General features: G+C 42.5%; 2 protein-coding genes across 3 annotated transcripts in view; one reads left to right on the forward strand and one right to left on the reverse strand.

The window, feature by feature from the left end:
* Positions 1–24,552, forward strand: part of LOC137092471 (cytokine-dependent hematopoietic cell linker) — a 35,342-nt gene continuing 10,790 nt past the window's right edge. The window contains exons 1-10 of one of the 2 annotated variants that reach the window (XM_067456715.1): positions 1–79; positions 11,389–11,445; positions 12,878–12,929; positions 14,428–14,474; positions 14,551–14,584; positions 17,746–17,808; positions 20,424–20,458; positions 21,180–21,199; positions 21,325–21,465; positions 21,680–21,704. In XM_067456715.1, the coding sequence (XP_067312816.1) occupies positions 11,440–11,445; positions 12,878–12,929; positions 14,428–14,474; positions 14,551–14,584; positions 17,746–17,808; positions 20,424–20,458; positions 21,180–21,199; positions 21,325–21,465; positions 21,680–21,704 (423 nt within the window). In that variant the 5' untranslated portion in view covers positions 1–79; positions 11,389–11,439. Of the gene's footprint in view, positions 80–11,388; positions 11,446–11,767; positions 12,119–12,877; positions 12,930–14,427; positions 14,475–14,550; positions 14,585–17,745; positions 17,809–20,423; positions 20,459–21,179; positions 21,200–21,324; positions 21,466–21,679; positions 21,705–24,552 lie in introns of those variants that run through there. The other variant, XM_067456714.1, reaches the window with a different exon arrangement.
* LOC137092107 (mucin-22-like) lies at positions 4,738–8,932 on the reverse strand. Its single transcript, XM_067456380.1, has 2 exons — positions 8,097–8,932; positions 4,738–6,079 (listed from the first exon to the last, which is right to left on the reverse strand). Exons 1-2 carry the CDS (start codon positions 8,930–8,932, stop codon positions 4,738–4,740), a joined length of 2,178 nt encoding a protein of 725 aa, XP_067312481.1.

Consider the following 24,552-nt stretch of genomic DNA (forward strand, 5'->3'; position numbering starts at 1 on the left):
CACTCTCTCACACACACAAACACACACACACAAACACCGCCGGAGCTTGGCAAACCTTCCCGCTATTCACCAGATGAAGGTAAGAGGTTTTCCAGCCTGATCACAAACTTCTCCAACAGTGAGGAATATATTTAAGGAGAGATCCGAATCAAGACGAGAAAACGAAACGCGTTATTAAGAGTGAATATAGATGGTAATATGCATATGCTCTTCTAAATATAGCTTTGATGGTCCGGTAACACTTTAGTGTGGGGAACACATATTCACTATTAACTCCGACTTCTGCCTCAATAAACTCCTAATGTACTGCTTATTAATAGTTAGTAAGGTAGTTTTTGTAGCGTTTAAGTTTAGGTATTGGGTCGGATTAAGGGATGTAGAATAAGCTCATGCAGAATAAGGCATTAATATGAGCTTTAGAAGTGCTCATAAACAGACAATATCATAGTAATATGCATGATCATAGTTAATAACTGAACCTTAAAATAAAGTGTTACCAATGGTTCCAACATCAGTTGAATCTTGTACTAAAGCTTCTTTAGATTATTAAAATGTTCTTCACAACCTTTATTTGTGCATTCAGAAGATGCGACGACAGAAACTGCGTCAATCATAAAGTATTTCAGATGTGTGTGTGTGTGTGTGTGTGTGTGTGTGTGTATGTGTGAGAGAGAACTCAATCTGGTGAGTCTGAGATATTAGGTTAGTTGACCGCCTTTATTCATATTAATATACGAGCGGAAATGAGCCGGGGTCTGAGGATCAGAAGCTCAAATCACTGCAGATAAACCTACCTGGATAATCTCAAACATTTGGAGAATAATGGACATCCTCGGACATACACTGCAAAAATCATGTTTAAAACATCTAAACATCCCGAGACGTGGACAAACTTCATTAGTTGAGTAAAAGTAACAGTACCGCTGGTCAAATATTACTCCGTAACAAGTGGAAGATCTAAAAACAGATTTTTACTGGAGTTAAAGTACAGAAGTATTTGTTTTCTAAAGTACTTAAGTATCAAAAGTAAATGTCCTTCTTTATGTCGCCGCATTATTGTATTATAGTTGTCTAAATGCACATTATGCCATCATGGTTTAAGCCAGTCAGTGACGCTCCATCTGACACACTAGCAGACGACTAACTTAAACTCATTTAAATACTTGGAGAAAAGTTACAAAGCTGCTGTCACTTTAAGGCCGAATGCACGGATCCAATACACTGATACACATCTGATATTCTCACACTGTTCACCTTCACTGAAGACAGAATCAACTTTGTTTATGTCAATCCTCCACTAAATGAGCATTTGGACATCCGTCTTCTTCCATTTTGCTCTAAACTATAAATCAGTGTTTAATAAATGCTGTGAAATCATTGAACTTCACGAGACTCTACAAGAGTGATTCCTGAAAGGCTTTCTGCAAAAACCCAAACACCTTTTAAAGAAGAAAAAAATCATCACTGACTTTCAAAGCTGCGACAGAAACGACTTTCCACTTCGAGGACCTTGATAGAAATGTAGTGGAGTAAAGAGGACGATATTTGTCTTTCAGATGGAGTGAAGTTAAAGTCAGAAGATTACAGAAAGAATAATACTCCAGTAAAGCACAGAGACTCAAACAGTGAACTTCAGTACAGCACTCGAGGAGATGAGCTGAGGGACTGTCCAGATCTGTAAACATCAAGACACTTTTACTGGAGATCAAAATGACTGAAGATATTAAGACTTGAGTTCTGACAAAGGATCAAAGTGATGTTTGTGCTTCAAACGAGTCTTAATATCTTCAGTTCTTCTCCAGTAATGTGATGATTTAAGAATGTTTAGATGTTTGTGCTGTAATACAGGACCGAAGCCCTGAGGAAGAGCCTCGTGTTTTACAGCACAACGTCACACTGGGATTGGCAGGGTTAGATTAATCACATTTCAGTCTGTTAAACGGCTCACAGTGTTTATTAAATATAAATGGCAAATGGACTGCATTTATATAGCGCTTGAACAGACCCTATGGCCATCCAAAGCGCTTTACATATGCCTCACATTCACTCATTCACACACTCATTCACACACTCATTCACACACTCATTTATACACCGACGGCGACGGCAAATATGATCTGAGACTCAACAGCTCTTCAAAATGGAGCCCAGCTCATATTCTCATGTGCGGTCAGTGGATGACCATGCCTGATCTGAGACCAGTCGAGCCGTGTCATGACCACATCATGTATTTATGATCATGTGTCTGTGTCCACACAGATAATTATAGTGTGAAGCTCGTTATGGTTTCCTGCTTCTGTTTCCTGTTAGTCAGATCCACAGCTGACTGACGGCAGCTTTAATTACACCAACCAACACGGACCCTAAACTCAAACCCGTGGTAGCTTCACGGAATCGCCGAAAACTCCCTGATGGGTTCACAGAAGTGATGCCAATGTCAGTCAATGACAGGCAGCATCCGTCGTCCACACACGGATTCACAACACACATTTAATTATTTGCGTTTGTAAAAGTAGACATGATTTTATGAATATTTATAGCCTAGTTTTATATTTCGAAGCGACTAACTTCACTCCTACCCTAAACCAACCCACTGTCAACAATATAAAACACATAACAGGCAAATAAATGTACAGGCACAGGTATTTACTGCAAAAACGGCCCAGAAACCGTACAGAAGTATTCACTCATGTTGCATTCCAAGTCTTCTGGAGTCAGACGATATCTTCATGTAGTCGATCTTAATGTTTTAATCGTTGAAATGATGATCGCGCTCCTTTGTGAATAGAACACACACACACACACTCGCACTTGTTAATATTTCTCATTCAGATGATACACAAAAGTTAAGAATGACGTGAGACACACGAGAGCCGATGCTGTCAAAGCTGACCTGACGTTTCTTCCGGCAGCAATATTAAAAATGTATTAATATTCGGCGGATGGACTCAACATTTCTGATCGCTTTTATTGTTTATTGACTTTATCAGCTTCATTACAGGTACCCAAAGACGTTTGTCGGAGGGGAACACTGAATTATTTTGCTGTTACAGTGAATTGTCAAAGCATATTTACTCAAGTTAAAATACAAATAAAAAGAAAAGGAAGAATAAAATACTTAATAAAGGTATGTGAAGTCCACTTAAAATCCAAAATCATTTAAAAGTCTACACATATAGACTTTTGGGGATTTTCTTCACATAAATCAATCGTTCGGCCTAAGAACACTTGGAGTATTTGTAGTTTCTGAATAAATTGAGCCTGCAGTCGTATCTGCCGGTTATATCATGTTTTTTATAATACACAAATGGGTAGGTTTAGGGATTGAGTTATGCGTTCAATCTGAATAAAAAGAAAATAAAAGGAAATAAAATTATTCTGACTGAATCAAACTGACGAATATAAGGTGTTGGAACCTCAACAACAAAAAAAAAAAAGGTTCAGGCCCTTCATAGATACGACACATTTAAATTATGTTCACTTTACTTAAACATATTTTATTTCATATAATTTTGATAAAATTTTATTGAATTGTGTTCAGTCAACCTAATATATTTAAAACTGAAGTTTACCTAATTAATCTGTGTTAAAACTACATGAAATATTTGTGTTGACATAACTAACGGCAGTGGATCTGTAGTTCCCAGCATGCTTTGCAAGGGACTAAATTATGAGAGTAAATTTGGGGATTAAAGTGTTATTTTATGGTTTTCTGGACAGGGAAAGGGTTGTTAGTTAGTGTTAGTGTTAATGTTCAGTTATGTTGGACACTGAGAGGAGTTTCTGTAATGTTTCTGAATTCTGTGGTTACCTTTATGCTGAAGAGCGGCGCCTGGGCTTAGGGCGTGGGCACTCACTGAGCTAAGCTAATGCTAGGCGTTACATCACCCTTTTCTTAAATTATCATTATATACATTGAGTATGATGATGAAGGTTTGACACGTTCAAAAAACTCATGTTATAAGTATAAAAATATAACTTAAACTGTATTTGATAAAATTGAGTTGGACCAAATCAATTACATTTCATTGCATGAATTAGATGTTTATGATTTAGGGCTACACACATTTATTGAGTTATTTTTTTGAGTGAATCTGTGTGTGGACGACGGATGCTGCCTGTCATTGACTTACATAGGCATCACTTCCGGGAACCCATCACGGATTTTTCTTTTTGAGTTAAGGGTCCGTGTTCATTTCACGGGGATCTGTGAGATCAGGTTGCACCAACGCGTGTCTAATCTCAGTGCATTAATTCATAATGCGTCAAATCATGTCAAAAAAAGATCAAGTTCAACTGGCACTGCACTGCAAAAAATGCTTTTCTTACTTAGTATTTTGTCTTGTTTCTAGTCTAAATATCAAAAAATTCTTAAATCAAGATGCATTTACTATAGATAAGTAAATAACAAAAAAATATTTTTCCTTGTTTTGTTGAAAATAACTCAAAATGAAGAGAGTTTTTGCTTAAAATAAGATAAACAATCTGCCAATGGGGTGAGAAAAATAATCTTGATTTCTGTTTGAATTAAAATAATTTTCCTCACCCCATTGGCAGATTATTTAGAGGATCATGTTAGGGAGTATGAAGTGGCACAGTTGTCTGGATTGGACTCACAGTGCCTAATGATTTTTTTTCGAGGAGGACTATCTGAGTAACTCAAGTTGCTCATGCCCTGGGATCAACCTAATTGGACGTTGGAGGAATATGTGGGAATCGCACTGTGGCTGAGTGGCTCTACATATACTGTGGGGGTTGAGGAGGCACTGCCGCGGTACCCGACAGTCCAGAGTTTAGTCCCATCCTAGCCTCCGTCCAGATCTCTGCTCCGGTGGTCCCGAGTCCAGTGGTCTCTGCTCCAGTGGTCCCTGCTTCGGTGGCCCCGAGTCCAGTGGTCCCTGCTCCGGTGGTCTCGGTTCCGGTGGTCCGTGCTCCTGTGGCCCCGAGTCCAGTGGTCCCTGCTCCGGTGGTCTCGGTTCCGGTGGTCTGTGCTCCTGTGGCCCCGAGTCCAGTGGTCCCTGCTCCGGTGGTCTCGGTTCCGGTGGTCCGTGCTCCTGTGGCCCCGAGTCCAGTGGTCCCTGCTCCGATGGTCTCGGCTCCGGTGGTCCCGAGTCCAGTGGTCTCTGCTCCAGTGGTCCCTGCTTCGGTGGCCCCGAGTCCAGTGGTCCCTGCTCCGGTGGTCTCGGTTCCGGTGGTCCGTGCTCCTGTGGCCCCGAGTCCAGTGGTCCCTGCTCCAGTGGTCTCGGTTCCGGTGGTCCATGCTCCTGTGGCCCCGAGTCCAGTGGTCCCTGCTCCAGTGGTCTCGGCTCCGGTGGTCCCGAGTCCAGTGGTCTCTGCTCCAGTGGTCCCTGCTTCGGTGGCCCCGAGTCCAGTGGTCCCTGCTCCGGTGGTCTCGGCTCCGGTGGTCCGTGCTCCTGTGGCCCCGAGTCCAGTGGTCCCTGCTCCAGTGGTCTCGGTTCCGGTGGTCCATGCTCCTGTGGCCCCGAGTCCAGTGGTCCCTGCTCCAGTGGTCTCGGTTCCGGTGGTCCGTGCTCCTGTGGCCCCGAGTCCAGTGGTCCCTGCTCCGGTGGTCTCGGTTCCGGTGGTCCGTGCTCCTGTGGCCCCGAGTCCAGTGGTCCCTGCTCCGGTGGTCTCGGTTCCGGTGGTCCGTGCTCCTGTGGCCCCGAGTCCAGTGGTCCCTGCTCCGGTGGTCTCGGTTCCGGTGGTCCGTGCTCCTGTGGCCCCGAGTCCAGTGGTCCCTGCTCCGGTGGTCTCGGTTCCGGTGGTCCGTGCTCCTGTGGCCTCGAGTCCAGTGGTCCCTGCTCCGGTGGTCTCGGTTCCGGTGGTCCGTGCTCCTGTGGCCCCGAGTCCAGTGGTCCCTGCTCCGGTGGTCTCGGCTCCGGTGGTCCGTGCTCCTGTGGCCCCGAGTCCAGTGGTCCCTGCTCCGGTGGTCTCGGTTCCGGTGGTCCGTGCTCCTGTGGCCCCGAGTCCAGTGGTCCCTGCTCCGGTGGTCTCGGTTCCGGTGGTCCGTGCTCCTGTGGCCCCGAGTCCAGTGGTCCCTGCTCCGGTGGTCTCGGTTCCGGTGGTCCGTGCGGTAACACTTTACTTGAAGGGGTGTGCATAAGATTGACATGACACCTTCATAATCATGACATGACACGTGTCATGAATATGAAGGAGTTTTTATGCATGTTTATAACAACTGTCATTAAGTGTCATTCGCTTAATTATGTCATTTTTAATGCAATGATGACATTTCGGAGATGTCTTTGTTATGACAACTTGACATAAACCAATACATCATAACCTGTCAGTGTCTTTGTCATGACAACTTGACATTACCAAGACAACATAACCTGTCATAAACAGACATGAAATGACATAGCAGATTAATTATCAAATTTAAGAAACTACTTTGCTTTTTGGGTTTACATTACATTAGTTGCTAGGCAACGTGGGGGAGAGGACGCTGGCGTTGTCTGTTCGCCGCTTCTCCACCCACAAATCATGTTAACTTTACTATTAAATTTAGATTTTATTTTATTTTCTTATGTTTGTGACTAGTCTAACAGTCAGAGCTACAATTGGGACTGTTGCTGATTGCTGGCAGCCACTGAGAGGACGTTGTTTGCCGTTTTTTCACCGCTTCTCTTCTGTTTTTGTTTGAATTTGTGGTTGGTTTTGGTTTGAAGGACATTTGATGTTGCTCGCTGCGGCTGCTCTCTCTTCTGGGTGTCGGCTGCTCACTGGTGGTCTCCCTCGGGCTTGAACTGCATGGTGGCTGAAGTTTGCTCCAGGCTAGCGTCATCAGCGTCCGGCATGATGTTGAGATGTCATTTTTACTTGTTATTCATGTATTGTTATTTTTTCCCTTTGTTGCACTTTGAGATACTTCGGAATGAAAAGTGCGTTATAAATAAAATCTATTACTATTATTATTATTATTATTATTAAACTGTCATGTGGTTGGTTTTGACGTTGGCTGTCATTAGGCTATCATGTCATGATTTTTTTATAAATTTAATTTGTCATTAACATGTCATTAAGTGTCAATACTCTGTCAAATTATTTTATAACAGTGTCATGAATATTTAGCTTGACCTGAAATATGGCATCATAGAGGAAATCGTACAGAGTCATTAAAAACTATTAATATAACTCAAAATGATAGCGTGGCATAGACATATACACCTATATGATGATGTCTATGGTGGCACCGCTGGTTATGTGTACGCTGTAACAGTTGTTGGCAGAGCCTCAGTCAGGTTAGTTTGTTTAGGTGTTTAATGTCAATTTAGTTTGCAGTAAGCAAAAACAATTCACAACAACGTTATTTTGGGTTTACTTTCTGTTTGTTTATGTGTGCATATGATGTTGATATATATATATGTTTATTTTGTGTAATGGCCATTATTTGTGTACGTGTTTTCCCCTTTTTGCGTTAATTGGTGCTGGTCACCTGTGTATAAATTCATGCCTTGTGTTTTTAAGAGTCAGTTCTGTGAGAGGGCAGGTCTTAAAAATTAAATGATTGATTTTATTTCTCAAACTCCTTTTCATATTTTTAAGACATTTGAAATTGTCTATTATCTAACCTTCTGTTGAAGCTGGTGGTTTTATTTTTAAACTTAAAAAATAAAATAAAACATTATGAACTGAAAAATATTAATGATGCTGTTATTAAAAAATATTTGACAGCGTATTAACACCTAATTACATTTTAATGACAAATTAAACTTGTGCCACTGAAAAAAATGTATGACATTATAATGGCCTCAGTCAACATCAAAACCAACCACATGACAGTTTAAGGTTAACCCTATAAGCTAAGTAGTTTCTTAAATTTGATCATCTGTTATGTCATGTTTATGACAGGTTATGTTGTCTTGGTAATGTCAAGTTGTCATGACAAAGATACTGACAGGTTGTGATGTATTGGTTTATGTCAAGTTGTCATAACAAAGACATCTCTGAAATGTCATCATTGCATTAAAAATGGCATAATTAAGCGAATGACACTTAATGACAGTTGTCATAAACATGCACAAATACTCCTTCATATTCATGACACGTGTCATGTCATGATTATGAAGGTGTCATGTCAGTCTTATGCACACCCCTTCAAGTAAAGTGTTACCGTCCATGCTCCTGTGGCCCCGAGTCCAGTGGTCCCTGCTCTGGTGGTCTCGGTTCCGGTGGTCCGTGCTCCTGTGGCCCCGAGTCCAGTGGTCCCTGCTCTGGTGGTCTCGGTTCCGGTGGTCCGTGCTCCTGTGGCCCCGAGTCCAGTGGTCCCTGCTCTGGTGGTCTCGGTTCCGGTGGTCCGTGCTCCTGTGGCCCCGAGTCCAGTGGTCCCTGCTCCGGTGGTCTCGGTTCCGGTGGTCTGTGCTCCTGTGGCCCCGAGTCCAGTGGTCCCTGCTCCGGTGGTCTCGGTTCCGGTGGTCCGTGCTCCTGTGGCCCCGAGTCCAGTGGTCCCTGCTCTGGTGGTCTCGGTTCCGGTGGTCCGTGCTCCTGTGGCCCCGAGTCCAGTGGTCCCTGCTCCGGTGGTCTCGGCTCCGGTGGTCCGTGCTCCTGTGGCCCCGAGTCCAGTGGTCCCTGCTCCGGTGGTCTCGGCTCCGGTGGTCCGTGCTCCTGTGGCCCCGAGTCCAGTGGTCCCTGCTCTGGTGGTCTCGGCTCCGGTGGTCCGTGCTCCTGTGGCCCCGAGTCCAGTGGTCCCTGCTCTGGTGGTCTCGGTGATTTCAATCTCAGAGATCGCCACGGAGGTTGCTGCCATCCCGGACGCGTTGCCCAGGCACCTTTCTCTGCCCGCACCGCCCAGGAGCCGTGCTCTTTCCATGCTGCCCTGGCCTCCCAAATTCTGCGTCCCTCCCGTCCCGCCCTGGTCCATCCCGCCCTGGGTCTGCCTCCGCTCCACCTCCCTCCTGGACATTTTAGGAGCGTCTGGTAGCCGCTCCATTGAGGGGAGGTTATGTCACGATCCCAGCTCTGGGTCTTTTGTTTAGTATGGACTTTTAAGTTGAAGTGCCTTCTGTTTTCATTGGTTTCTGTCTCTCCTTGTCTCTCCTTGTTACCTTCATTGTACACACCTGCAGTCTATCTACTCATTGTTTTGTGCATTTAAGGTCTTGGTTTTCATGTAGGGTTTGCGAGTCGTTAATTGTAAGTCTGGATGTTCTGACCTGCGTTTACTGTCCTCTGGTATGGGTCGTGTTTGTTTTCTGATTCTGATGTCCCTGTGCTTTTCTGAGGAGTCTTGGAATTAAATGTGTGCGTGCAAATGGATTCTCTCTCAGCTTCTTTTCTCAGTGATCCGTTACAACAACCAAACCCTTTCTGACTTTCTCAGTCAGTGTAAATCCACTTGAGGTTTAGAGTATTTATTTTTTCCACATTTATTTCACACATGTAGTACAATTATATTTCATTAACATGTTTTATTTACCTTGAAAGAATGGAAGTGAAATGTGACAACATGCCCCATAGGTCAGCTTCAATGTCACCTGATCTAATCAACATAATATACAAGACAAACTAAAATATTTTTTCAATAAAAAACTATTTAATGCCATTTTTAATCAATAAAAATAAACATATTTTTGAGTTTGACAGCAAACGCCCCAAAACACAGCTATACAGCGTAGCTCAAAACATCATCATAATAAATAATTTCTGAATTTCTGAACTCCCCCCAAAACCCCCGACCTCCCAAACGTGTTTTTTGATATGGCAACTGGTAAATACAGTATGCTGGCGTGTTTAGAAAGTGTTAAACCATATGTGTAACAACTAACCCCGTTTTAGAGTGAGCCCCGCTCACAGCTACATTAAACGATTCAAAACTGTGTTATATCACCTCTCAATGATTTACAATCAGGAAGTTAAACACAAATAAAACAGGCCTTCCATCCGTTTAATGGCGGTGTAGATAACCTCGATTACAGCAGGTTCAGCTCGCTTTGCTTTAGAGTACACAGTGTTTGACTTCATTAGTGTTAATTATTGTTGCAACAATTTAACAAAATACATTTAACTTGAGTAACTCAAATATCCGAGCTGCGACTTTTTCACATTTTAAAGTTGACTAAACTAAGTTGACTAAACTTTACACTTTAAGGTGATTAAACTTTAAGTTGACTAAACTTTACACTTTAAGGTGATTAAACTTTACACTTTAAATCCCGTCTCAAAACTCATGTATTTTCTTTGGCTTTTGGATCAGTTTGAGGGTTAACTTTGTGTTATTGTTGTATTTGTTTTATTGCTATTTGATGTTTTGCTCATGCTTTGTGAATTGTGTTCAGCACTTTGGTCAACAGTGTTGTTTTTAAGGTGATTTATAAATAAAGGTGGATTGAATAAATTGACTAAACTTTACACTTTAAGCTTTATAAACTTTACACTTTAAATTGACTAAACTTTGAGTGGACTAAACTTCACACTTTAAGGCAGTACAAACACTTTAGGTTGAATGTTTTTCTACAGCGATATCTCTCTCATTAGGCTATAATCGAGCTTGTATTACAGTGAAAAACATGCTGTTTTTAATCTCGACCAGCTGAAATATGATTATCACGTGTAAATGGTTGAATTTCAGCCCTTTAACTTTAAAATCTGAGCCTGGTCGTTTTGCTGAAAGGCTTAAAGAGGAATGGCTTGCCCTCGAGCCGCCTTCATGCGATCAGAAACATGATTATTCCCACTTCTGAACTCGCAGCATGACTTCAGGACTCTGGGTAACAGACTCACCACTTTCTGAAGCCAGTGGCGTGTTATCTGTGCGCATTTTGAGCTATCCGTGTGTGTGTCTACACCGAAACAAACCATTATATGTGTGTGTTTGTGTGCGTGCGTGCGTGTGTGTGTGTTTGTGTGTGTGTGTGTGTGTGTGTGTGTGTTGGAGCTTGAGTCTGTGATGATGAATCTCTACTGATGAAGATCATGCTTTTTGCAGTGTGTGTGTGTGTGTGTGTGTGTGTGTGTGTGTGTGTGTGTGTGTGTGTTGGAGTTTGAGTCTGTGATGATGAGTCTCCACTGATGAAGATCATGTTTTTTGCAGTGTGTGTGTGTGTGTGTGTGTGTGTGTGTGTGTGTGTGTGTGTGTGTGTGTGTGTGTGTGTTGGAGCTTCAGTCTGTGATGATGAGTCTCCACTGATGAAGATCATGTTTTTTGCAGTGTGTGTGTTATGTGTGTGTGTGTGTGTGTGTGTGTGTGTGTGTGTGTGTGTGTGTGTGTGTGTGTGTGTGTGTGTGTGTGTGTGTGTGTGTTGGAGCTTCAGTCTGTGATGATGAATCTCCACTGATGAAGATCATGTTTTTTGCAGTGTGTGTGTGTGTGTGTGTGTGTGTGTGTGTGTGTTGGAGCTTCAGTCTGTGATGATGAGTCTCCACTGATGAAGATCATGTTTTTTGCAGTGTGTGTGTGTGTGTGTTGGAGCTTGAGTCTGTGATGATGAGTCTCCACTGATGATGGTGAGTTTTTCTCTTTTCTTTTCTTTTCATTCATTCGTCGCTGCGATGTTTACTGTCAGATTGTGCTGTGTTTTAGACGGTGTGTGTGTGTGTGTGATGGGTAGGTTTAGGGGCAGTGTGTGTGTGTGTGTGATGGGTAGGTTTAGGGGCAGTGTAAGGGTATAGAAAATATGGTTTGTACAGTATAAAAATCATTACGCCTATGGAATGTCCCTACATTTCATTAAAACAAACGTGTGTGTGTGTGTGTGTGTGTGTGTGTGCAGGGCCGGCCCGTAGCATAGGCGTAATAGGCAAACGCTAGGGGCGCCAAAATGAGTGTTTTTTCCGGTTTTATTAGCCTACTGCTACTTTTTATTAATATTAATTCGAAATATTACCTTAAAAAAACCTTAAACAAATCCCCCGACTCTTCCCAGACCACCGCATCAGTCTCCTCCTGCCCAGCGAGTGCTTTAGTGAGTCTGATACTGAACGCGCGATCAGGTTAACGCTGGGGATGTGTTGTCGCGTCGCCTCGCCTCGCGCATCTAACAGACGGGAATGTGCTTGTTTGCTCGCGCCAGTGAAAGTGTGAAAGTTGCCTAAATATTTATGACGGATGGCCAATGTGTCAAAAAGACCGAAGCCCTCTGATACAGCAATATAAAGAAATAAGGGGATGAAGACAGAGGTAAAGTGATGAAATGAATGAACAGTTTATCTAAATGCATCATCTAAATATGAATGTTTGCTAATTAATTCCAATTATTTTTATCTTAAACTTTATGTAAGCAGCTGTTCTGGGTGATCAGAATCTGTAAAAAATCATGTCAATTTATAAACATATATTATCATTTTTAATAGCCTAATGTTTTTACTCAGTTGTGCAATTGTAAAGGGATATATGGCATTTTTAAAAATATTTAAAAATATAAATTTATATACAGGTTTATCTAAAATAGCCAAAAAATTACATAAAATGCACACTAAATATAAACATTTCTTAAAGTTTATTTTATGGTGAAAACAGCAGCATGCATAGTTTAGTGGAGGATATACGTATACACACATTTTTGTAAAAAATATATATATATGTGTGTGTGTGTGTGTGTCCTTGTTTATTTGTGGGGACCAAATGTCCCCATAAGGATAGTAATAGCTGATAGTAGTCACTTTTCAACCGGCTCATCGAAAAGTGAGCCGGTCCCCACTTTTCAAAATGCTCATAAATCACAGGATACGTTTTTTTTTTTTTTTTTTTTTTTTTTTTTAGAAAGTAAAAACGCAGAATGTTTCCTGTGATGTGTAGGTTTAGGTGTGTGTGTGTGTGTGTGTGTGTGTGTGTGTGTGTGTGTGTGTGTGTGTGTGTGTGTGTGTGTGTGTGTGTGTGTGTGTGTGTGTGTGTGTGTGTGTGTGTGTGTGTGTCGTTAATCAGTGTTTGATTTCTCAGGATGGCATGAACAGAAGAGAGCAGATCATCAGACACACACACGTGGATGAAGGTTAGTGTGTGAGCCAATCACACGACACGACACAATCAAACACACAGCAGTGTGTGTGTGTGTGTGTGTGTGTGTGTGTGTGTGTGTGAGACACAAACCAATAAATAATGTTTGATTTGAAATAATTAGATTCCTTCAGCTGCTGTCAATCATATTAACGAACATTAACAATCACTAGATGAACACGAGACTTACAGACCATAATCACAGCAGAAGGGAGATTAATGTCTGAGCTGGAATGATGTTCCCTGTTTGCACATGTTCATCTCATCCACACACATACACACACACACACACACACACACACACCAGGGTTGCCAGGTTTTCGCAACAAAACCAGCCCAATGGCCAATCAAAAATAGCCCAAAAGTAGCCCAATGGCCAATCCAACTAGCCCAATACCAAAAAAATCAATATAAAACACTCCAATACACATTTTATGGTAGTGTTATGCACTACACACCATTTATACTAAAAGATAATTGTATAAGTATAAGTAAGTAACTGTATAAGTAATTGTAAACAGTCTATTTTCATAAATAAAATCATCTTACCTTAAGATTGACAGCTGATGAACGTAATGATGAGCTGATGAGCTTAAAAACGTAATGGATGCGGGCGGGAAAATGCAGAATTACAACTCCAGTGGAAGAGAACCACAAACTTGTGAAATTCATTTCAAATTAAAAATAATGTAAAATAAACATTGCAAGATATTCCTCATTAAAAGGGGGGGGGGTGAAATGCTGTTTCATGCATACTGAGCTTTTTACACTGTTAAAGACTTGGAAATACACTGTTAAAGACTTGTCATACACAGAAGAATTTTGAGAAATTTTTAAATTATTCTTTACCAGCAACAACCCTGGAGAGCACGCATTCGGTTACCATGGAAACGAAAACAGCCGGTGCGCGCCGCAGCACACACACACACACACACACACACACACACATTAGCGGACAAGCCCAGCAGTGCCACCGTACCTCACAAAGTGTGCGCTTATCAGCACAGTTATGCTGATACGATATTGCTTTTGTCATCATCCTAGAATCCTTGTTATCATTGGTGGAATATGAATTGGCTAAAGTAAAATATTTATTTCAACAGAACCATTTCAGCTAAATATAACTGATGCAATTAGTTAAACCTTTAACCCGCGGAATAAAAAATCAACCCGCGGCAAGTGGTTAAAAGTAGCCCAATTCCGCGGGAAAACCGCGGACTTGGCAACACTGACACACACACACACACACACGGCTCCCTCTTGTGGCGCAGATCAGGCAGTGTAACTGGATTCAAATGATCGAGGCGAACCTCATGTTGTTTTGAGGAGGACTGCGGTCGGTTTAAAGGCTTTAGTTTCAGTCAGACTGATTGTGTTTGCACTTAATTTAAAACAGTCTGAGGGACTTACAGCTAGAAACGGCCCTGACTGTGTGTGTGTGTGTGTGTGTGTGTGTGTGTGTGTGTGTGTGTGTGTGTGTGTGTGTGTTACAGACAGCTGTCCAGCTGAACGAGCCCCTAGAGGTCGCATCAGCGTCGCAGTAAGTGTGTTCATGAGTGTGTTTGTGTGTAGTGTTGTATGGGCTGAATTGTGTACAGATGTGTTTGTGTCTGCAGGATGTGCCTCATCGACCCCTGCGTGTACAGCCAGGTGAGTGACAACACAACACACACCGACACACGACACACACCAACACACAAAAGCAGACAACAACACACACAACACACAACAGCAGACAAGAACACACACCAACACATAACCACACACAACACACAACAACAGACAACAGCAGACAATAACACACGATGACACACACCAACACACAACAGCAGACAACAACACACACCAATACACTTCAACACACACCAACACACACCAACACGCAACTACATTAGCTCACGGACAGAAACCGGCCAGTTGTGATTAGTCCGAGGATTGCAGAGTGTGTGTTTTTCCTTTAAGTGGTCGCACCTGCTCACTCAACAAACAGCGTGGTTTTAATAATAGTCCCGAAAGCGGCCAGTATACAGCGACAGACAGAAGTCAGATCATCTCTAATGCTGAGCCCACGCTCCAGTCAGCGATCCTCAGCGTGAGCTGTCCTGGAAACAAGTTTAGGGAAATACAGGACTCCACAGTGATCCGTACTAGAAGAACGGCTGCAGAATAATACAAGTTAAAGCGGATGAATACATAAACATACAAAGTAATCAAAGAATAATTAACACTAATTACAAGTTCGCTGTTAAGATTTAAAAGTGTGTAACGTCTGGTGTTTGTCGAAGAACGTTCAGTATGAATGAGCATTTAACAAACAGCGTTGTCATTTGTTTACTTCCTTGCTATAACATGACAACACAAACTATTACAGGAAAACACATCAACGACAAATAAATCATTCTTACAGGCCGTGGCCCGTTTTTAAAGTCGGAACTGCTCCATCTTTCAGGACAAGCCGTTGTGCGAATCCTGCGTTGAACTCGCGACGATTGGAAGCTTTCCTCCGTAAAATGTGCAGCACAGAGAGCGAGATTTGGGGAATAATTATGAGGGATTGAGTTAAAAATAAAGATTAACCATTGATCCCGAACTCCCTGAACAAAGTGGACCTGCAATCCGGATGAAGATAACAGCCTTCCAGAAAACACAAACACCACGTGCAGTCTAATCACTTCGATATTTCAGAATATCTACCGCAGACATGGGCGTCGCTAGGCCCTTTTTAGGGGGGCTTCAGCCACCCTAAACTTATGCCTCAGCCCCCCTAAAAAATATGTGATTAACCTTTAAAACATATGAAACTGGCGGCAGGCTTCGGCTTCGTCACGTTTTTAAGTCTATCTCTCCAATCCGCAGCGGCTCTGAGCAGAGCGCAGTGCACGTCAGATGCAGAGGTGTGTGTGTGTGTGTGTGTGTGTGTGTAAATCTGAGCGTCATTGGTCTGTCACCGCTCATCAATTTCAAAATATTTGATAAAACCAATCAAATCAGAGTAGGCGGGCTTTATGGTCACACAGAAACTGCTGAGGCTGAGCGCAAATTTTAGCAGCGCAACTCGACGACGTCAAGTAAGATAAATGTAAGCAGCTAAACTAAACATTCATGTTTGACATGTTAAGTCAGAAATATTAAACAAAAGAAAAAAATAAACTTTTGTCTAATTTCGCCATTTTTTAACTGGAAATATGCCTGTGATTCATTTAGGCCTTAACTAACAAGAAATATTAACAAAGCCATTTTCATCAGATTAGGCATAAGATTAATAATGAATGTGTATATTGTAAATTAATATAATTCTATTTGTAACATTCAGTAAATAAAAAAACTCTTTTTTCAGCCTGTATTAGTAGGCCTACTAATGAATGTGTTCATGTTGTGAATTTAATAAACTTAAAACTTTAATAAACAGTAAATTAACGTGTCTAAGAAAATTATTTATGAAACATATAAATATCAGTATTTTAATAAGTAAACCATATGTTTACTTTATTTACTGACAAAAACGGAAAAAAACTATATCAGTCAAAGCTCAGCGTTATGAAGAGACAGGGAAAGATAAAAACAGAGAAAAAGAGAGATGTGGACATAAGAAAGACAAATAATCTCCTGCCCAGTGACCTGGTTTTCAAGCTATTGTTATCTAATTTGTTGGCCATCAGAACATCTTAAAATGCAGATATGTAGATCATAGAAATCAACATTTTCTCAGGGGAGCATGCCACCCGAACCACCCTAACATCTGGGATCTATAAACCTGCCCTACATTATTGGGTATGATTAATGCATGTACAGTATGGCCATGCATAAGGTCATTACTTCATATCATTACTTCATAAGTAATGATAAACAGCCAATATCTTCTGGGTATGCAAGTTTTTAAGCTATTACTTAATAGCGCAATTTGGACCCAAAACTAAATAGTGTTACCATTTTTTTCTAGTACAGGCCTACCCTCACTGGGGGCTGAGCCGCCCTAAAATGAAAATCCTAGAAACGCCCCTGACCGCAGAAATGCTCGACATTTGCCATCATTCTGATCTGAATGTGCTTTTATCATTTTGAAAGCAGTGTGTTACATATGAAAATATCCTGCAGATATATCGTTTTTTGCAGTTTGTGAAGTACGAATTGACAAAAGTATTTTCGGATTTTGAAAAATGTGTATTTTGTCTGAAAGCAATGAAAAATGATGCACTGTGTGTGTGTGTGTGCGTGTGCGTGTGCGTGTGCGTGTGCGTGCGTGTGCCTGTGCGTGTGCGTGTGCGTGCATGCGTGTGAAGAGTTGTGGAAGTGTGGTTTCAGTATTGAGCAGTGGTTGTATGTGTGAAGTTCTCTGAGCGTTCACTCAGCGGTCACTCTTTAAATCAGAGCACACTGCTGTAGATCTCAGATTAGATGTTAATGTTAATGGAGGTTAATGTTTAATGTAAATCGTGCTTTGATTAATCATATTTATGACAAACGTTTGAAAGTATGACATACTAAGTCATAATCATGAGATTTTAAAAAAAAAGTCACATTTTATTGGGATTAAAAAGTAAAAATGATGACTTCCTGTCATAATATTGACTTTTTAAGTCATTTGATTTTTTTATGTCATAATTATGATTTGCAAAAGCATGATTTTTTTCTTATGCTTCCATAAATAACAAATAATTGTGTAGCAGATAATTTTGTATGTATTTTTGTATTTTCAAATGATAAATTATTGTATTTTAAATAACTATATTTCTCACACATCTCGTAAATATGTGTCTGTTTGTGTCCGTCCCTCTTGCTGTCATGGCAACTGATGCTTGTCTTCCTCTCAGGATGTAAAGGCCCCCCCGTCAACAGAGCCATCAAACCCGGCAGACTGCCGAAGAGTGCATCAGGTACAGCTGTCTGAGTGCTGTCTGTCTGTCTGTCTGTCTGAGTGCTGTCTGTCTGTCTGTCTGTCTGAGTGCTGTCTGTCTGTCTGTCTGTCTGTCTGTCTGAGTGTTGTCTGTCTGTCTGTCTGTCTGTCTGAGTGCTGTCTGTCTGTCTGTCTGAGTGCTGTCTGTCTGTCTGTCTGTCTGTCTGAGTGCTGTCTGTCTGTCTGAGTGCTGTCTGTCTGTCTGTCTGTCTGAGTGTCTGTCTGTCAGCCTGTCTGTCTGTCTGTCTGTCTGAGTGTCTGTCTGTCAGCCTGTCTGTCTGTCTGTCTGAGTGCTGTCTGTCTGTCTGTCTGTCTGTCTGAGTGTCTGTCTGTCTGTCTGTCTGTCTGTCTGAGTGCTGTCTGTCGGTCTGTCTGAGTGCTGTCTGTCTGTCTGTCTGTCTGTCTGAGTGCTGTCTGTCTGTCTGTCTGAGTGCTGTCTGTTTGTCTGTCTGAGTGTCTGTCTGTCAGCCTGTCTGTCTGTCTGTCTGTCTGAGTGCCTGTCTGTCTGTCTGTCTGAGTGTCTGTCTGTCTGTCTGTCTGTCTGAGTGTCTGTCTGTCTGTCTGTCTGTCTGTCTGTCTGAGTATCTGTCAGTCAGCCTGTCTATCTGAGTGTCAGTCTGTCAGTCTGTCTGTCTGTCTGTCTGTCTGAGTGTCTGTCTGTCTGAGTGTCTGTCTGTCTGTCTGTCTGTCTGCCTGTCTGTCTGCCTGTCTGTCTGCCTGCCTGTCTGTCTGCCTGTCTGTCTGTCTGCCTGTCTGTCTGTCAGTCTGTCTGTCTGTCTGTCTGTCTGTCTGTCTGTCTGTCTGAGTGCTGTCTGTCTGTCTGTCTGAGTGTCTGTCTGTCTGTCAGTCTGTCTGTCTGTCTGTCTGTCTGAGTGCCTGTCTGTCTGTCTGTCTGTCTGAGTGTCTGTCTGTCTGTCTGAGTGTCTGTCTGTCTGTCTGTCTGTCTGTCTGTCTGAGTGTCTGTCAGTCAGTCTGTCTGAGTGCTGTCTGTCTGTCTGTCTGTCTGTCTGTCTGTCTGTCTGTCTGTCTGAGTGCTGTCAGTCTGTCTGAGTGCTGTCTGTCTGTCTGTCTGTCTGTCTGAGTGCTGTCTGTCTGTCTGAGTGCTGTCTGTCTGTCTGTCTGAGTGTCTGTCTGTCAGCCTGTCTGTCTGTCTGTCTGAGTGCCTGTCTGTCTGTCTGTCTGAGTGTTGTCTGTCTGTCTGTCTGTCTGTCTGAGTGCTGTCTGTCTGTCTGTCTGAGTGCTGTCTGTCTGTCTGTCTGTCTGAGTGCTGTCTGTCTGTCTGTCTGAGTGCTGTCTGTCTGTCTGTCTGAGTGTCTGTCTGTCAGCCTGTCTGTCTGTCTGTCTGTCTGTCTGTCTGTCTGAGTGCCTGTCTGTCTGTCTGTCTGAGTGTCTGTCTGTCTGTCTGAGTGTCTGTCTGTCTGTCTGTCTGAGTGTCTGTCAGTCAGTCTGTCTATCTGAGTGTCAGTCTGTCAGTCTGTCTGTCTGAGTGTCTGTCTGTCTGAGTGTCTGTCTGTCTGCCTGTCTGTCTGCCTGTCTGCCTGTCTGTCTGCCTGTCTGTCTGTCTGTCTGCCTGTCTGTCTGTCTGCCTGCCTGTCTGTCAGTCAGTCTGTCTGTCTGTCTGTCTGAGTGCTGTCTGTCTGTCTGTCTGTCTGAGTGTCTGTCTGTCTGAGTGTCTGTCTGTCTGTCTGTCTGAGTGTCTGTCAGTCAGTCTGTCTATCTGAGTGTCTGTCTGTCAGTCTGTCTGTCTGTCAGTCTGTCTGTCTGTCTGTCTGTCTGTCTGTCTGTCTGAGTGTCTGTCTGTCTGTCTGTCTGTCTGTCTGAGTGTCTGTCTGAGTGTCTGTCTGTCTGTCTGTCTGAGTGTCTGTCTGTCTGTCTGTCTGTCTGCCTGTCTGTCTGTCTGCCTGCCTGTCTGTCTGCCTGTCAGTCAGTCAGTCAGTCTGTCTGTCTGTCTGAGTGTCTGTCAGTCTGTCTGTCAGTCTGTCTGTTTGTCTGTCTGTCTGCCTGTCTGTCTGTCTGTCTGTCTGGCTGGCTGTCTGTCTGAGTGTCTGTCTGCTTGTCTGTCTGCCTGTCTGTCTGTCTGTCTGTCTGTCTGTCTGTCTGAGTGTCTGTCTGTCAGTCTGTCTGTCTGTCTGTCTGTCTGCCTGTCTGTCTGCCTGTCTGCCTGTCTGTCAGTCTGTCAGTCTGTCTGTCTGTCAGTCAGTCTGTCTGTCTGTCTGTCTGTCTGTCTGTCTGCCTGTCTGTCTGTCAGTCTGTCTGTCTGTCTGCCTGTCTGTCTGTCTGTCTGCCTGTCTGCCTGTCAGTCAGTCAGTCTGTCTGTCTGTCTGTCTGTCTGAGTGTCTGTCAGTCTGTCTGTCAGTCTGTCTGTCTGTCTGCCTGTCTGGCTGTCTGGCTGTCTGTCTGTCTGAGTGTCTGTCTGCTTGTCTGTCTGCCTGTCTGTCTGGCTGTCTGTCAGTCTGAGTGTCTGTCTGAGTGTCTGTCTGTCAGTCTGTCTGTCTGTCTGTCAGTCTGTCTGTCTGCTTGTCTGTCTGTCTGTCATATATTACTGCAGTGTGTTGTAGAGTGATCAGACAGTGAGTTTGTGTTTGTCTTCCTCAGCTGGAAGACTGGAGTCTATGGGATCTGCTGACAGGGTAAAGTCTCTGAAAACTCTTCAGTTATCATTTAGAAGTTTAGAATAAGTGAGATTTAACAAATTAAACTAATGTCCAATCATGTTAAAGGAACTGTGTGTAAGAAATGTATTTCAGTAACTCATAAAATGGCGCTGATATGTCTCTAGACATAAATAAATCATGTTAATCTCTAACTCTTCTATCACTGCCAGCAGTAGTCCGGCAGGATATCGTCATTATAAAGCTGTTGTTGCCCTCAGCTGATGTTGATGATGTCATGTTGTGTTTTGGCCTGAAGCTCCGCCCTCCACCGATCGACCAATCAGGAGTCAGTAGTGTTGGGGTTGCCAGATCTGCTCTACAAACGTTCTGCTGATCCTGCAGCCAATCTGGCAACCTCAAGTCAGGGGGAGGGGGAGACGCCGCTCTACAGGCATTTAAAGCGATTGCAGTACCAGTTTTGGCCACAATCTTACACACACTTCCGTTAATAATCATAAATGCGTGTTGATCATCAGATCCTCATGTGAGGATGATTATTGAAGGATCATGTGACTCTGAAGACTGGAGTAATGATGATAAATTCAGCTTTGATCACAGGAATAAATCACACTTTACTATATATTCACATGTGTGCTGATGATTATGTGTGTGCTGATGATTATGTGTGTGCTGATGATTATGTGTGTGCTGATGATTATGTGTGTGCTGATGATTATGTGTGTGAATCTCTTTACAGGCCATCACAGTCACACCGAGGTAATGAACTCATATATCATCAGACGCATATCACGCTGACACACACACACACACACACACACACACACACACACACACACACACACACACACACACACACCCCTTCATCTGTGATTCTCTTTCAGGCCGGTGAGATCGTTGCCCAGAGATCACCTGACTTTACCTCCTCTGCCCGTCTCTGATTATCCAAACCCGTTTGACTCATCGCCTCCATCCAGACCCGCTCCAGCTTCACCACACATCAGAACACACCACTCATGGATGCAGTGAGTCACACACACACACATTGCATGGACTTCCATTGATTTTATATCAGGTCAATGATATTTTCTATCCCTAAACCTCCCCATCCCAGAAACATCTGCGGAACAACAGTTTAAATACAAACTTGTTTTGGCCGATTGATAAGCCTTTATAACTCGTGAGTTGTTTTGATATCATTGCTCTGCCATAATCTGATTCAGTGTTTCTCATTCGCAGATCAAGTCCATGTCACTCAGAGAATGTAAGTTCATTTGTCTGCAGTAAATCACATTCATTCACTTTCATGAGTTCAGTCAAAGGGTGACAAAATAAAACTGTGCTCATTAATGCAATTCATATTTTTTGTTTATCACATTAAAATAGTGGTAACTCTTTACAATGTTTCATTTGTTAGCATTAATTAACAACGATAATTACTTCTGAAGTATTCACCACAGGTTTTCTCGTCGCTTTAGCACATTTCTCCGATCAGAATTGAACTTCTCTAAATGAAAAAATGCACTTATGGTTTGGCAAATGTCGAGGATGATTCAAGAAATGCACCAAAGAAAAACTGTAATCTTAATGTTATCTCAACATTCACTAATACATTATTAAAATCAAAAGTTATATCTGTTAATATTATTTAATGGACCTCAGCTAACATGAGCAGTTATAAAATACTAAAGTTAATCAGTACTTTAACACATTAATTGCTGATTGCTAGTTAATGTTAGTTAGCTAATCAGGCATTATTGTAAAGTAACTGAAATATTTAACACAGCATCCATTTTGTATTTATTACTGACTGTTTACCTTTACACACATACACTATATCGCCAAAAGTATTGGGACATTCCTCCAAATCACCGAAACTGTTAGTGGGATTAGAACAAAGTGGAAGCCATTGGGAACAACAGCAACTCAGCCATGAAGTGTTAAATCCCAGAGCGGGGTCAGCACATGCTGAGGGTCACAGTGCGCAGAAGTCTCCAACTTTCTGCAGAGTCAACAGCTCCAGACCTCCAGACTTCTGTGGCCTTCAGATGAGCTCAAGAACAGCGGAGAGAGCTTCATGGAATGGGTTTCTATGGCCGAGCAGCTCATCCAAGCCTTACATCACCAAGAGCAATGCAAAGCGTGGGATGCAGTGGAGTAAAGCAGCCGCCACTGGACTCTAGAGCAGTGAGACGTGTTCTCTGAGCGACCAATCACGCTTCAGTCTGACAATCACATGGACGAGTCTGGGTTTGGCCGTCGCCAGGAGAACGGGACTCGCCTGACTGCATTGTGCCGAGTGTAAAGTTTGGTGGAGGGGGGATTATGGGGTGGGATTGTTTTTCAGGGCTTGACCCCTTATGATGAATTTCAGATCCGTGTTTTTCAGTAAACGACTCAAAGGATTATCAAACACATTTAAACGCACAGTGATTTAGAGACGAATCTGCTGCATGTACGAGAAACAAAACCTTACAGCAATAATGCTCACTAGAGGGCAATAGATGCTCTTTTATGATGATAATGCACATAGTTGACCACCAATAAATAATATGAGTAGCTTAAATTGAAGAAGCAACTGGAATTTGGCTCCAGGGAGGTTATGATGGGCAGTTAGGCACGGAAAAAGCAATATATTTTCACCAAATTAAAAATAAGAATAAGAACAATAAAAAATAAATAAAAACAAGAAGCAGAAACTCTCTAGAATAACAATGTAAAGCAGAGACTCAAAGAAGAACAAGCCGCCAACTGGCAGTCAAACAACCAAAAATACTGACCATTTCAGGGCCAGTGACACCAAGAGGCGTAACGGTCATGCCCAAAAAGATAACCAGTAAAAAACTGTTAAACATCTTTAAACAACCCACGCCTGCAACCACGACTTCAAGATAGAATAATATACAAACCAAGAACAACGGCAATAACAGAGGTCAACAATAAACAGCAAACCAGAGACCTGAATATCAATCAATCAACTTTATTTATATAGCGCTTTTACAATCACGATTGTGTCAGAGCAGCTTCAGTGTCAAACAGGATAATATTGTGACAGAATTAGATTTGGCTGTACAGTCGTTCTGGAGTAAACAGTGATGTTATCAGCTTAGTTTAATTTATCATAGAGAGACAATGTTGGCAGATCAGTATTATAGTTTATAGAATTAAATAAGACCTAATTCATACATTTTATTTGTATAATAAGGTGAATAACTTTGATCATAATGTTAGTGTCCCCAACTGAGCAAGCCAAGCCAAAGGCGACCAAAGGAACCGAAACTCCATCAGGGCATGATGGAGAAAAATAAACCTGAGAGAAACCAGACTCAGTTCTCCTCTGGTCTATTAACACACAGCGGAGGATTATTATTCTGGACACCGCACAGCTCAGAAATCATATTAGATTGGAATATTCAAAATTTCAGGGTATCACGAAAGAGACGGATTTATTTGGGATGGCGCGTCGATTACACAAGAGTATGAATACATGAAAGATCGGAGTTATTGCGCTGAAGACGGGTTTTGAGCATGTTGTGCCAGTGAGGCAAATTCGGAGGAGACACCATTTGACACGGCTCAGCAGACACTCCAGGATGAGCTGGTCATGTCCAGGCAGGTCCACCATCCGATCCGGACAGGGCCCAGATCCGGGATAAACCTCGGGATAAACAGAGAGACTAACATTAGCGTAGATGCCACTCTTTTTATGATGTGACGAGTACATCAGGTGTTATGGGAAGTGTTCCCGGTTCCGGCTGACCTAGTTAATGCAGCCTAACAATCAGTCAATTGATCTGAATAATGAAAGTTAATGTTCTGTGTGTATGCCATAGTAAAGAGATGTGTTTTTAGTCTAGATTTAAACTGACAGAGTGTGTCTGCTTCCCGAACAATATAGAGCAAAGTGTTCACAGCGCTTCACTTTACCCCGCACTTTATGTTACAGCCTTATTTCAAAATGAATTAAATGCATTATTTTCCTCAATTTTACAAACAATATCCCATAATGACAACGTGAAAGAAGTTTGTTTAAAATCATAAAATTTATGAAAAAAGAAAGCAAAAAAATCAAAAAAGCATTCCCAGCCTTTTCCACTGAGCATGTGCATGGA

The sequence above is a fragment of the Pseudorasbora parva genome, chromosome 11 (genome assembly GCF_024679245.1).
Source record: "Pseudorasbora parva isolate DD20220531a chromosome 11, ASM2467924v1, whole genome shotgun sequence".
In the NCBI taxonomy this organism is placed as follows: Eukaryota; Metazoa; Chordata; class Actinopteri; order Cypriniformes; family Gobionidae; genus Pseudorasbora; species Pseudorasbora parva.